The 15,399-nt window shown below is 31.3% G+C and overlaps 1 protein-coding gene across 29 annotated transcripts in view; it reads left to right on the forward strand.

Annotated features, from left to right (window-relative positions):
- Positions 1-15,399, forward strand: part of LOC145298823 (uncharacterized) — a 433,166-nt gene that overhangs the window by 155,898 nt on the left and 261,869 nt on the right. For all 29 annotated transcript variants that reach the window (XM_080144357.1, XM_080144346.1, XM_080144350.1 and 26 more), the window contains 2 exons: positions 1,861-1,950; positions 12,514-12,657. In XM_080144357.1, the coding sequence (XP_080000483.1) occupies positions 1,861-1,950; positions 12,514-12,657 (234 nt within the window). The remainder of the gene's footprint in view (positions 1-1,860; positions 1,951-12,513; positions 12,658-15,399) is intronic.

Consider the following 15,399-nt stretch of genomic DNA (forward strand, 5'->3'; position numbering starts at 1 on the left):
ATCAAAACTCTTCTTAGAAAAAGAAAAATCGAGTTTACTTTGTATATAAAATGTAACTGTTGGAATTGCACTTTTATCATTCATTTCCGAGTGTTAACTAACCAAAACAGTAATCGTCTTGAATTATTACATCTATATATATATAAAAGCGAAAATGTATGTATGTATGTGTGTTCGCTTTTTCTGTATGTCAACAAAAGGCTTTTTTCAGAGAAGCGGTCGCTCGCTTCACAACTTTTTAAAACTTTTTATATCACATACAAATCGTAATATCTCACAGTTAACAACGAAGCTCGCCTGTCTATTTAATTTGCTTGATTTCGGGAAGATAAATATTCAATATTTGTTGCTCGCCGCATGTGGGTTAGTCTTTTTCCTATAACATCTTGGGGGAGGGAAAAAAAAGCGTTCAGCAGTAAATGAATACTATCCCGCAGTCAAACTTGACCTCATTAACTCATTAAAACGGGCACCTGCTAAATCCAAGTAATTAAATAAATTCAAACGTGTTTCCGTTAGCATCTCGCCGTGGGGCAATTGTTAACGTCGCATGTTTTTTTTTTTCACACTTTAATTTACAACTTTGCCTCAAGGGTTTGGGTTCGATCCTCATACTTACTTTTTTTTTTAACCCCCCCCCCCACACACACACCTCCAAACACCCGGGCAACGCCGGGTACCCCTCGCTAGTTGATTATATAAAGGGCATTTGCACTTTTTTTTGTTTTATTTTACTTCAGTCGAAGTTCTCAGAAATCAAGGGGCCCACAACCTGGGGCTAACACTTAAACTCTATATGAGATACATAGATATTCGAATGTTCCATTTAAGTTCTTTATCTTTCAAACACTGAGTTAGTAAAGAAATTGAGAACATAATTTTCCTCTCCCCAATTAACCATTTTCATACGTTGTAGTATATCTTTCATTTTGGTCTATTGGTCTTACTGGATTTCAGGACAAGAATTTATCTAGTCTGGTGGAGTATCCAACTTCATGCTATTACTTGAGGTAGCATCCCTTGGAGAAGGTGCACCATTCCTCGTAAAAGCTAATGTGGGTTAGCCACAGTGAGGAGATCTTATTTGGGCAGCGAATACTATGTGATTTTGAATATTTGGTCAGGGTTTACTTCTATGGAAAAAGTATCCTCATGCCAGGTTGTTCTGACAAACCCCTGTACAGACAGACCTTAGTCACTCGAAGACAGTGTCTAGTAGGCATTCAAGTTGTCTCTCCTTGCCTGTGTGTATGTTTGTATGTCCGGATTAAGCTAAAAATCTTACTTACGAGTTTGGTATTGTCCCCAATGAATAATATTAGAAAAGTAGAAAAAAATATTCATTCTTTGACCATAAAATTGTGCAAATTTATTCAGGGAGTGTGGGTGGATTTCTGTTTCTCAGCCATTTGATGAATTAACTAAAAGGAAATAACCAATTCTTTTTAATCAAGGCGTTGTCTTATGCCGACTCATTCTGTGAAGAATCTATGAAAACAGGTTGGCATTATGTGTGTGCGTGTGTCTGTATATGTTTGGTCGTAACTAAATGCAGGAGAAAGGAGATGAAAACTGAAGGGTAGGAAAGAGAGAAGTTTTACATTGTGACCCCAGGCTATGCTGGGTAGCCTTGCTAGTAAAGAATAAAAATTTTAATCTTCATTTTGTTTTAATTATTTAACCTGCTATTTTGTCATGCTTTAAGGAATTAGGAGGTAGGTGTTTGAAAAGTTGTTGAAATGTGGGTCACTGAAATATATAGAATTTATAGACGCTTTTAAAAGTGATCACTTGATATAATATTTACAGATATCTTATTAAATTGGAATTTAAAAATAATTTTTGTTTTTTTCTTCTCAGGCGGACCCTACGAATTCAGGCAGTATTGGAGCTCTCGATGCTGCAAGATTCCTAAAAAAGTCTTCTTTAAAAGAAAATGTGCTATCACAGGTAATTTCATTACTCTTTTGTACAGAGGATTTCATAACATTGAGATATTCTTGAACCTTTTCTACAACACTAGTTGAATACACATCTACAGAGGCATAATGCTTTTGTTAAAAAAGAAAAAATGCTGATCCAGATTTTTTTTCTTTCTTTCTTGTTTGTATGTAACGGCAACATTACATATCTATTATATTATAAAACTCAAATTGTTTTGCTTGGGCGTTGAAACTGTATCTAGTTCTGCTTTTTGATGTGTATGTGTAAAGAAATAAAAATAAAACCATGAAAGCTTTTTTTTTAAGTCAACAATTTTTTTTGCATTTAAAATAAAAGCCAAGTACATCCAAGGATGGAATACTGCTGCCAGATCTGGGCAGGAGCTGCTAAAAACAGCCTATCCTGCCTTGACAAAGTACAAAATAGACTTCGTGGCTTAGTGGGGGATGCCCTTTTCTCTACCCTGCAACCTCTCTCCCACAGAAGAGACGTTGCGAGCCTATCCTTGTTTTATCGTTATTTCCATGGCAGGTGCTTGTCTGAACTCCAATCTCTGGTCCCCTCCTCTCCAATCTTTCACGAAAAACACCCGTCTAGCTGAATCCATTGTGAAAATTTTCCCCCACTCTTTATCTGTGCCTAAATCAAAATGTGGATTCCATGAACAAAGCTTCTTTCTTAGAACTGCACGCCTGTGGAACTCTGTTCCATCTGCCTGCTTCCCACCTGACTACAACTTGAATATCTTCAAGTCCAACGTTAACAAATTCCTAATGAACCGCCCCCTTAAGTAAACACTTCATCAAATCTCCACACTAACGTACTGTACTTGCAATAACCCTTATCCCTGAGTGGCTTCCGGGCCTTGATAACTGGTGACCACCGTGTGAAAAAAAAAAAAAAGTGGATATAAGAAAACTGTAAATTGCGTTTGCTATTTTTTTTTTTTTTTTACATCTGCATTTTATCAGTTTTATTCTATTTTTCATTGCAAGTTGGAATCGTTTTCAAACAAAACAAATGTTTACGAGTTAATATTTTTATGTACTCTGTAATTGACAACAAAATTACTCAAATCAGCTTGCACAGTCGTTGAAACCATGTTAAATAAAAAGAAAATACTTAACTGTCAACACACAATAGCATCCAACTTTTTTATAACTATTTTAAAAAAAATTTTTTTCTGATACAAATAAAAAATATCGAGTAAGATCAGAGATTGAGTGGCAAAATACTCTCGATCCCTGTACCACATAAAAGGAACCAAATTCATCTAATCATCATTATGTTCCTATGTCAACAATAATATCAATATTTCAGAAGTTATCAGTTTTAAATAAGCAGAAATTCTTTTTAAATAAACAATATAAATATAACTTTAAAAAAAAATAATAAACACTTTTTATGTATTTTAAACAATATAAACAGAACTTTTTATAATTGTATACAATATAAACATTTTTATTTTGAATTTTGAACAATATAAATGGATTTTTTTTTTTAAACAAATATTGTCTACAAATGCTTTTGATATTATGCCTTCCCCCTTAAACCATCTGCGGTTTATACCATCCCAATTTTTTAAAAAGAATTATTTCGATTGTATTTTCATCGCGAGTTTGAATTGTTTTCAAACAAAAAAACAAAACAAATGTTTTCCTAATGTAAAAACAAAACAAAACAAAAAAACCACTTGATCAATTTACATATTAAAAAAATATTTGGTATTTTTTATGACCTAACCCAACAGTACTTTACTTAATAAAAGTAATAAAAAATCCACTTTTTTTTTTTTTTTTTTTTTTTTTTAATAATAAAAATTTAACATTTTAGAGTAGGGGATCATGTTCCTCTATAAATTTTATGTAAAATGAGCACTCACTTTTTGATCACGTAGCAGTAAATGAGACATGTAATTGTTAACATTTTTTTCAAGTTTGGTAGTGGGGAAGGGATTGGCAAAAAGAGGAGGGGGTGGCGTCATAAGTTCCAAACATATAAAAAATATGTAGAAACACTTCAAAACGTGTGTGTGTGTGTGGGGGGGTCCCCTTTTAGATTTGCTTTGAAAATGTCTCGTTGCAAAATATCTATATATTAATGCTATAGTGTGTGTATTCTTTTGTATGTCACGCTTTCCAGCAAAATTGATTGGTTGAAATTTAATTCTGGAATAGACATTTAATTTTGGAATACACATTTATGAACACTCCAGGTTGCATTTGATTAGCATGTTCTCACCGCTATATTTGTTTTTAATTCTATAACATTTAGGGTTTTATCTTTCAAAAGTTGTTAAGAAATAATTGATTTTAAGTTATTCCGTAGTAAAAAATGATAACACAAATCTCTCAGCCGGCGGGGACAAAAATTGAACAGTTATTTGTTCTTTTTTCATTTACATTTGTTTATTGAGAGAGAGAGAGAGATGCTGATATTTTTGTTAATTAAAATATTATTGCTACTACTACAACATTTTCATGTAAACAAAAGCCAAGATTCATATCTGTTATGAAACCTCGAACTTCATGAAAAGTCTTGACGTTACTAACCAAAAAAAGCGACACATTATTAGCGAAACGAAACTGGTTTTGTACATAAAATATTTTTATAAAAACATTAAATCTAAAAAAATATATATATATATATATTAAATGACAGTTCCTTTTTCTAAATAAATTATTTTTATTACAACATTGTTTTAACTAAAATAGTTTCATGAAAAACTGTTTCTGGTACATAAAATATTTTAATCTATATATTAATATGATAGCGTGTGTGTTATTTTCTGTATCACATTTATTTTTGTTTCTTCAGAGTGTCTGTTGTTTAATTGTTATGCCTTTCCATTTCTTGTAATAAATAATTTTACTAAGAATTCTTCATCAGTGTTGATTTCGGTTTTGATTATAGCTGAAGGAACTCAAGTTATATATACATACATTCTTTTTTTCTTCATAAGTTTTGGTTTCGGTTTTGATTCAAGCTGATGCACACAAGCCATATGGACATATTTTTATTTTTGAAATCACAAGTTTATAATATACAGGGTGTCCGTAAAGTTACTATACAGTCTTGCTTGATTAAAACAATAAGACTGTATAGTAACTTCACGGACACCTTGTATAAGATTGGATCGAAAATTCACTCTTATAGTAATATATACGAAATCTGTATAAATTAAAATATCATAGTTAAGCATATTTTACGACCAGACTATGCCGGGCATCCCTGTTAGCTTAGATATATATTTTTGCAGTTTTAACAAAAGAGCTACAATAATATCAGGGTGTCTCCATTTACGCTGAGCATCCACAAAAATGCCAACATCAATATATTACATATGAAAGAGTTCACTGTGGAATCTCCACAGGTCCTGTTAGTTAATTATTATTTCCTGATATTTTTAAGGTTGTTAACACACATGCACAAAAAATCTAGGGTAGCCATGTACAATGCACACTCCCTCCTGTATTTTCTTTCTTTTCACCTTTTTTCAATTTTTTTCATCGGATATAAAGGATTATAACTTATATAAAGGATTTTTTCATTTAATTTAAGGGCAGTAATGTTAAGACCTTTATTATCGAATGTATTCCATATTGTTTTCACTGATCACCATGTTGTTTTTTATGTGTTCTTACATTAATTCTGTATACTCACTTGCACTTTTATACATTAATTCTGTATACTCACTATTCCATAGCTAGCTATTACATATACTGACCCAACGGGTCAGATGTAGTCTAGTATTTATTTATTTTTTTCACAAAAGTCTTTATTACCATTACTTTCAGCATTCCTTTATAAAGTCTCTCTCTCTGGAAAATGTTCATTTTACCAGGCTGCGGTTCTCCTTCCTCTGACCACATGCCAGTCACAGCTGGCTCATTTTTGTCCTCGCTATTTACATGTCCATATTCTGTAACGACAACTTTTCTTCTCGCGAGCATGTGCTGTCCTTTTTCTCTTTTTTTTTTCTTGCACACACTTCCTAATTTGCATATGCGCATTTTCGGCTGTTGCTGCTAATCTCTTCGCAAGCCGCTATCCTTCGCAGCTACCGATACTTTTCTATGCTCTCATATGCACTATTGTGCACCTTTACCATGCTAGAAACTCACTCACATATGTAAGTATCCTGTATCTCTACAAAGCTACCATTTGCCCATGCATGGAATATTGTTTCTACATTTGGGTTGGCGCATCTATTACTACTCTCTCCTTCTTAGTCAGGGTCCAAAAAGAGTCTCCAATCTAATACATCCCACTCTATCAGCCAAGCTCTAATCGTTATCAACCCAGCAACATCACCACCACCACCACTTAGCTGGAAGAAACGTTGCGGTGGCCAACTCAAAACCTTGTTCAGGACATTGAAGTATGAAGCTAAATTGATTCTGGGCCTTCACTTTTATGAGGTTTCTTACTGTAACTGCGAATCGTTTGCACTCATAGCGAAAGCAGTCTTGGATCACTGTTCTTGATTAGCCAGTGTTTAGAATATGGTGAACTTGGAAAGAGCCGACCCAACTGGTCTTGGATGAATGCCACGATCATGGCCATGACTCTGTCCCATTACCGCAATGTTTTATCTCTGTGCCCGTTTCGCACGTACATTAATAGAATATGCTCTGATGAATTTGTAGCACTTGTAAATCTCTCCGACAAGTTGCAAAATCACATCTCTTAACTGTGAAGGTCCCTAGATGCCAGAAAGCCTTCTATTCTCATACTTTTTCCTTGAACTGCTTGACTTTGGAATTCCCTCCCTGTTTTCTGCTTCCCTTATTGTACCAACGCAAATTTGAATGTAATGTGAACAGATATCTCTCTACACATGGTCTCAAGTAGCTTTTGTCCAAATGGTAATATGCCTTGTTTTATGGCGAATAAGAAAAAGAAATCCATTTTTCCTTAGGTAAGAGTTACTTCTAACTTTGTTTGAAGTCTCTATTTAGCAGAATCTTGTGTTACATTTTTCTTTAATGAAGTTGGTAACTACAACTGAAATCTTGCTGTAAATCTTGTCTATGTCACAAGATTAAACTAAGATAAATTTTATAAAATAAACTGTTTTATTCTGTGTATGTTTTAGAAATAAGGAAGCATTATTTAGCAGAAGTAAAAAAAAAAAAAGAAACATTTTGCTGATTGCAGCATAAAATAAATCGTCCATTAATTGCTTTAAATTTTATTTTTATTCTTTGTTAAAGTTTGATTTATATACTTTTCATTTTTCACACAATGTTTTTTTTTTCTCTTTCAATTAAGAATCTGTTTGTGTAAGATGTTGATGCTCAACTTGTATGGCGATAAGAAAGATTAGAATTGTTTTGTTTGCTAGATAATAAAAAGAATAAAAACAATAATGAAAGCGTAAAGAAAATCAATGTTTTAATTAGATTTCATTTAAATACTTAACAACGCTAAAGATTGTATAATTGTCTTTGCTTTTATTTTAATCTTCTGAGTCCTTCAAAACTGATAATTTGTTTGTCATTAATTATTTTAAACTTTAAAATTTAATTTTATTTAAGTTCCATCTCTGAACCTAATGTATTGTTTGTGTTTGTTTGGGTTTGTCTTTTGAAAAATGAGACAGCTGACATTAATAATGTCTGTTTATATAGTAAAACAAAATAGAACTTTGATTTTTTTACCCCCTTTATGTTGTCATTATATATTTAGTTTCTAATGCGGAGAATCTAGTAGTAGTAATAGTAGTAAAAATTAAAATTTAAAAAAAAATGTAACAGATTTGTTGTATGATGCTCTGTCCTGCTGTCATCAGTGATTATCAAAAGATTATTACTTACATATAGCCAGTCTCTCACACACATTCAATTTCCTCTATTTCTCACTCTGTTCCTGGACGGACTTCCTCCTGTATTACAAAACAAAAAGAAAGAAAAATTTCTATGATGTACATTGACGTGACAAAACAAAAAATATCATATCCCAAAAATCACATAAATTGAGCAAGTAGTTTTATTTTTCAATAAAAATACAATTTTATTAGTAAGTAAAGAGCATCTGTCTTATCTGCCATTTTAAAAAGAATCTTAAAAACAAACAAAATCAAAGGGGGATAACTCAATAATTCAAACATGCAAAGTTTATGTTGTAATGCTTACGAATTCTCATTGATTGCTTAAAAATGATTTTACTTTATAAAATAAAACTACTTGATCAATTTATGTGACTTTTGGAATATGATATTTTTCGTTTGTCACATCATAATACAGATTTTTCTTTTTTTTTAATATGGGGAGAATTTTGATTAAGAACTCTCACTCTCTCAAAATACATTTAGTCTCTTTCTCATGCACACCTTCTCTCTTGTGTACATTTAATCACTTTCTTTCACACTATGCACATACTTCTATTTATATTTATTCTATTTATAAAATGAGTGTTCACTGATCGTGTATCTTTCCTGTTGATTCTGTGTGTATTCTTTTTCAAACTTATATATAACAGCAAGTTTAGGCGGCACTACTCAAAGCAAAAGTGTAACATAAGTTCTTTCCCTTTTTCTTATTCGTCCAGTCTATTCTTCTCTTTGGTCATGCACTGACATAACTCAAATCGGTGTAAGGGAAATAACTATGTGAAAAAAAACAAAACAACATAATTTTTTTTTAATGATAACATTAAATGATGTGTTTACACATTGATAACATTAAATGATATAAATATCCATTACCTCCCCCTCATAATGAATCTTTTTTTTTATATATAGATATTATACATCTGGGGGTAAGCCAAAATAAAAAAAATTACCAATTTTGTGAGTGTTTGTTGTATATTTTTCAAGTTTTAGCTGGATATACAGACATTTTCTCATTATATAATAGACTATCTGGCTTTGCTGGCTCATTATTGCTTCACAAAATTCTCTACTTCAAGTTCTTGAAACATGAATTTAATTAAGATTTTATTCATATCTTTGAAAGCACAAAACAAAAGCCTTTTCATTTATTCATACAGATAAACATCAACAATTTACTAATTTTGATATAAATGTATTTATCTTTTAATTGTGACTGTAAAGAAAGAAATCAATTTGCACTTTTACTTACAATTTCAAAATAGATCTTGTTGAAAATCAAGTAGATTATTCTAATAAAAACATCTTGACACAAGTATTATTTTTCTGGGAAATGAAATAATATTGTAAAACAACTGTTAAAAGCAATTGCAAATAATCGCCTGTCCTTATATAATAAAATGATTGCAGGAATTCCCCTTTGGATCAAAGTATCATACATTTGCAACAACAGATATCACATACAAATTCAATACATCTAAGCTATTAGCCGTTATTTTATGTAACTTTCAAACACCATTTTAGACATTAAGTCGTGATAATAAAATGTTACATTACATTCTAGGAGCAATACCATCACAATTGTAACATCTTTAGAGGAAGGAGTTCATATTTTTCCCTCTAAATATTTAGTCCTCACACCACCACCACCACAAAGAAGAAGAAAGTTTACACTTTCCACATATTCTAGGCTTACACCACCCTTAACTGACTCCTATAAACACAGATGTAGTATTAACTTTCTTATATTAGAATCCAAAAATGATAAAGTCTCCCTCCAAAAAATTCACTTCCTCTGATTGGTTGCCGGCTTATTCTCTTATTCTGGAATCACCTCCTTCTAAACAGACACTCCAAAGCAATACATTATACTGTCGATTAAATTCATAAACTTTACTGGTTTTATTTATTTCTTTTTATTGGCAACTATTTTTTTCTGTTGTTTTTTTAATACTTTTTTCTTTGCTTTAGCAAAGACATATTTTTTTTGGTTTTGTTTATGTTTGAAAAGTTAGTTTTCTATTTTTTTACGCTGTATCACGGCGTCCTTTACCCACTAACAACAAATGCTAATCTGCTTTTCTATTTCCTTTTGTTTTTTTTTGTCCGATTACATTTAAACAGCCTTTGAAAAAAGTACTTTTTTACGGTATAACCCAGCATAGTATAAACACCCCCACCTCCCCATTTTAAGAACAGCTTCTGAGGTTGGGGGTGTTTATTCCGACAGCCGTTCTTCTACATTCATCTTCCTTTCTTTCTTTTTTTCTTTGTATTCATCAAAACTTCTTTACTTTTTTTTCTTCTTTCAATTTTTGCTCACTGTTTGCACAAAACATATGCCGCAGTTTGATGAATAATGTTCACTTATTTTTTTTTTTTTTTTATATATTAATACTTTTCCTCTTTGGACATTCATTATATTCTTTTTGGACTTATGCATTTACTGAAGTACAATGAATGAATCATGTGATTATTTAGAAACCCATTACAAACGTGACGAGGGGATATTGTTTTACAACTATTGCATACTTTCACCTTATTAAATTAATAAAAGATGCTGTAAAAAACAAAAAAAAACAAACAAACAAACAAACAAACTTCTCTACAGGATGCAATAGTGTTTAAAAAACAAAACAAATACAAACATATTAATCAGTCAAAAATAAATTTAACACCTGGTAATCTTAAAATTATTCTAATGTTACATAAATACTGGCAACTAATTTTGAACAATTCAGCATGTTGACATACATGCATAAGTAAAAACAAATTATACATAACGTCTTTGAAGTTTTGGTAAATGCTCACAATTTAAACATTAAATACTGGAACCCTAACAATTTTGCTATGGTAAGCTCTAACAAAAGGTTTAGGAATTATTGCACACATGGAACTAACATAAAATGTAATCAAACACATATTGCTCTTTCCTTGCTCGGATGAAACACTCTCAAAATGTAAACACACCATTAGTTTGAGAATGTCAATACGCACAAAATATTGACCCCACCCCCCACCCCAAAATGGCGATAACATTTTTTTTTTCTTTTATGGATACCATTTTTTAATTTTCGATTATGGAGAGATTATCAAGATTTTATTGATGCTAAATTTTATTTTTTTCATTTCTTTTTTTTCCTGTTGATGATTAAATTTTATTTTATATTATTGAGCGATTACCATAGTTACAAAGATGTGACTAACCATGCCAACATTTTTTTTTGTAGAACTCATTAAACACTTACACATAAGTCAGAACACAAAAATATTATGCAGGTAGGTTGCAACCAGTACATGGGGGTTATTGCTCCAAACCAACACTAATCACCTGTAACCAACAGTACTGACAATCGCAGACATTGGCTTCCACTAGCTGCTACTGGGAAAAAATGCCTGACAGTGGAAGCCAGATTATTTAATTTGAGCCACAGCCACCAGTGTCCACTAATTTTCAAGGACGGCAGTGGCCACCTACAACAACCGTAGTTTAATTTGTTTTCGAGGGGCGGGGGTCCTTTAATGATTCTGTTCTGAATCTGTCATGCTTCAACCGAGCACCACTGATTAATGGGATTAATGCTAGTAATTAATAAAAATGTAATTTTGCAAAACTATTATGCAAATTAACTAACTATGTGACAGGATATAAAAAAGATGGCACATCTATTGTGTGAAGTTACTTGAAATAGGGCTTTGACTTTGTGAGAAATGGCCAACTTTCCAGAGTTTAACAAGATACACCCGAAGGTCATAGGTTACATCGGCTGAAACGTTGTGAAAATAACATTCAAGATGAGAACTGTAATCGAAATAATACATATCTTTATTTTATTTTTTTAATTTTACTTAAACTGTAAAGTTTTACAAAAATGAACCAATGCATCTATATATTAATACCGTATTACCTTTAACGTAAGTAAGTACGTATGTCATGGTTTCCAGGTTATAAATTATTCGAGTGGGAGATCCTATTTTATAAAAAGGAGGAGTGATAACATACTGCAAACATTAAATTAGTATATACAGATGCTAATTTGATATTCGTAGTATGTTATTATCTTCTATCCTCCTTTTTACTAAATAGAATTTCCAGATCACTGAAGACACAATGTAAAAAATTTTTTTTAAATAATATAAAAAAAATGATGTCATTTTGGGGCTGGACATGAAACTAAAATATATCTTATTGGTCTTCCGGCTGGGATCCAAGGGTGGTATCTGTTTTGTCTACAGATGGTATAATAATATTGTGGGGTTTCTGTTTGTGCCAAGCATCTATCCAACAGAAATATATCACAGACTCCAATGACATTGGAGATAAACTGTAATGACCATATATATTCTGACACTATATTAACCAGATTAGTTAGATAAATACTTTTACAGTTTTAACAAAAGGGCTACAATAATATTGCGGGGTCTCCATTCACGTTGAACTTTCACAGAATACCCAGTAGCAATATATTACATGTGAAAGATGTTGCTATGGAATTTCCACAGGTCCCGCTAGTATTTATAAATTATTGAACATTAAATCAGAGATTATCAAACTGTTTGTTAATGGCTAATGTTATAAAATACAAAAGCAAAGAGAAAAACTAATTCTATTGAACAGCTGATAGTAAGTACAAAATCTGTTTTTACTTATGTCTTCAAACATGTTGCATTGGTTTTGATGGTGATTGCCGTCTGCAAAGTTTTTGGGGTTTTATTTTCACTTGTTTTCATTTCAGATATGGGATTTGTCTGATCCAACTGGAAAAGGATACTTGGAAAAACCGGGATTCTTTGTTGCACTCAAGCTGATTGCCCTTGCTCAAATTGGGCATGAGATCTCGCTTGCCAGATTGCCTACTGATACGCCGCCACCAAATTTGGTGAGTACCAATCTCCTCTTTATAAAAAGTAAAGTTCTTTTCACAACCAGTGTTTTGATGGGATCAGGACTAATCGTTGGATTTTGTATTGCTAAATGGAATGTATCATCTATACATACATACATACGTGGTAGCCTTCAAATCCAATGTAAATGTTTTTGTTGAGCTGTTCACATAAATAATCAAATTCTATCCAATTTACATCATTAACGATTACTAAACTATGACCATACATCCATTAACTTTTATCTTTGAGTGGTCTTCGGGCCTTGATAAGTGGTAGTGTAAAAAAAAAAAAAAAAGAAGCAAAATAAAAAAACATCTCTATGATGACTGGGTTATCCTTTGTTTTACTCCAAACCGAGCAATAAGCAAACTGTTTTTAATGAAAAACTAAGACTCTTCCTCCTCTTTCTCGTCTCAATTAATATCTTAGATAAATGTTAAGGAATTCTCAGCCTTTTACGTCAGGATAACAATGAAATACCAGTTCAATGCCATTGTAATACTAACAAAATTTTGACATAATTACATTGACAGACCAGTTTTGTTAGATCTTCAAAGTTAAGCAAAATGGAACCTGGTCAGTACCAGTTGGGTGATCATTAGGGAATGTCAAGTACTTTATATAGGAGGACGTTGACACCTCTCTGCAAAAACTTTGAAAACCTAATGTCCTCATCTCTCCTGATTGGGATATATCTATATATATATCTATGTAACTCTTTGTTTGTTCGTAATTAATAGTCTAAATAACTAAATAAATGATTGCTTCGACATTTTGGTATAATATGTTTACTGTACCCATGCATGTTTTTATATATCTCTTTTTAATTATAACATTATATTTAATTTTTCTATAATAAATAGGTGGTTTTCTTTGTACCGATAGGCCATTTTTTTTTTTATTTATGGACAATTATTTATCACCGCTTGCCGTCACGTGACCAGTGTTTCCAATTTAGCGGTTTTCCTGCTAGATCTGGAGATTTCGTTTGCAATCTAGCAGGGAATTCTAGAAAATCTGGAGATATTTTGCACCCATACACCCGCAATTTTAGATTAAAAAATAAAGAAAAGCACTTGAAAATACTTTAAAACATAAAATAAACTCATTCATGTTAGTAAAAAAAGTAGCATTTATTGCCTTTGGTAACAATTATTTATTGATTATTTGTTTTGTTTTTCATCTTTTTTTTTCGGCTAACGATTCTTAAATCTCGCAATAAAATCGATTTTTTCCAAGTACATTTTAGGGGGGGGGCATTCCAACCTCCGTAGTTTAGTTTAAAATACGATCTAAGCAACCCCCCTTAGTCAAAAAAAAAAGCAAGAAACAACAGCAAAAAAAACAAAAAACTTATACCAAACACAGTAGAATTTAATTATCTACTAACCTAAATACTTTTAACATGCTAAAACAAAGTTTTTTTGTTTTTTTTTATTTTTCTAATTTCCAAATATGTTGTTCAAAGTGGATTTTACATACTGAATAAAAAAAAAATAATAAACAAATGTCCGCTTATCGCTTAAGGACTAAGGAGGTTTAATTTCTCAAAGGTTGTAAACAAATGACTAGGTGTATCAGAATTTTTGTATCAATTTTTGACACCCCTAACACGAAACTGCGAATAAAATATAAAAAACTCGTAAGTTCTCTTTTAAAAGTGTGTTGTTTATTTTCTTTATGGATTATACTTCCAAAATAAACTATTAAAGTTGTATAAAAAGTAATAGAAATATTATTTTTTTATTTTTTAAAAAACAGTAATGAAATTAATAGAATGTTACGAGCTCAGTATTTTCAATTTTTAAACTTTAAAAATCTATCAAAAGTTTTCTATTGATTCAATTTTTACGATATTTTCAGGGTCAATATGAAATTTTATGCTGTTTCCAATAAACCGAATATAATATTTTAGACAAACGTTTTTTTTTTATTCAAGCCCCCCCCCCCCATTTTGAAATGTCTATTAAAAAGTAAATAATTAATTTACTCACCAAAGTTTTATATATCACAAATTAAAGATAAAAGATCAATAAATAATATATTCAAATTTAAAATAAAAAAGGTAGTGTTTTTTAGAAATTTACCTGTAAAGTCCGAAGTTTAAAACCTTTTTTTTTTTTTTTTTAAACCACGTTGTTTTTTTTTTGTTTTTTTTTTAAATGAAACCTTGGTCATTGTTCCTTTTAATTGAAAAAAAAAATTAGGGCTTGAATTACATTTTTCTAGGAGTTATAAGCTTGGAAAATGGGGTGGAATTATTTAATATGTTTCACAAAATTTCTTACACACCTAACAAATGACTTATCTACCACTAACCCTAAGTTCGAGTTGCACTCCCAAATTTAGAGTTAGTGATAGTCATAGATTTTTTATACAATTCTCCAAGAGTGAAGTCCCCAATGGTTAAACGACATGCAACCAGTTAATTGTTGGAAAGACAACTTTTAATAAAAGAAAAGAAATAAAAATAACTTAAACACAGTTTCAGCATGTATAAAAGATACTTGAATTTTACTGCATTTGGTATCAGGTATTTTTGTTATTGTTTACAATTTCTCAAATATTAATTATTTTACAGAAATGATTGTGTTGTTCCTACTTACTTACCCCCCAAGAGCTGTCATTCATGATTTTACTTATTTTCACTAATTTTTAGACGTTTATTTTATTTAATTGTCAGCATGAACCAACTTTTTTTAGATGCAGCATATGCTAACACTTCCGAAGTTTAC

The sequence above is a fragment of the Euprymna scolopes genome, chromosome 2 (assembly GCF_053919585.1).
Source record: "Euprymna scolopes isolate OS-2025 chromosome 2, ASM5391958v1, whole genome shotgun sequence".
In the NCBI taxonomy this organism is placed as follows: Eukaryota; Metazoa; Mollusca; class Cephalopoda; order Sepiida; family Sepiolidae; genus Euprymna; species Euprymna scolopes.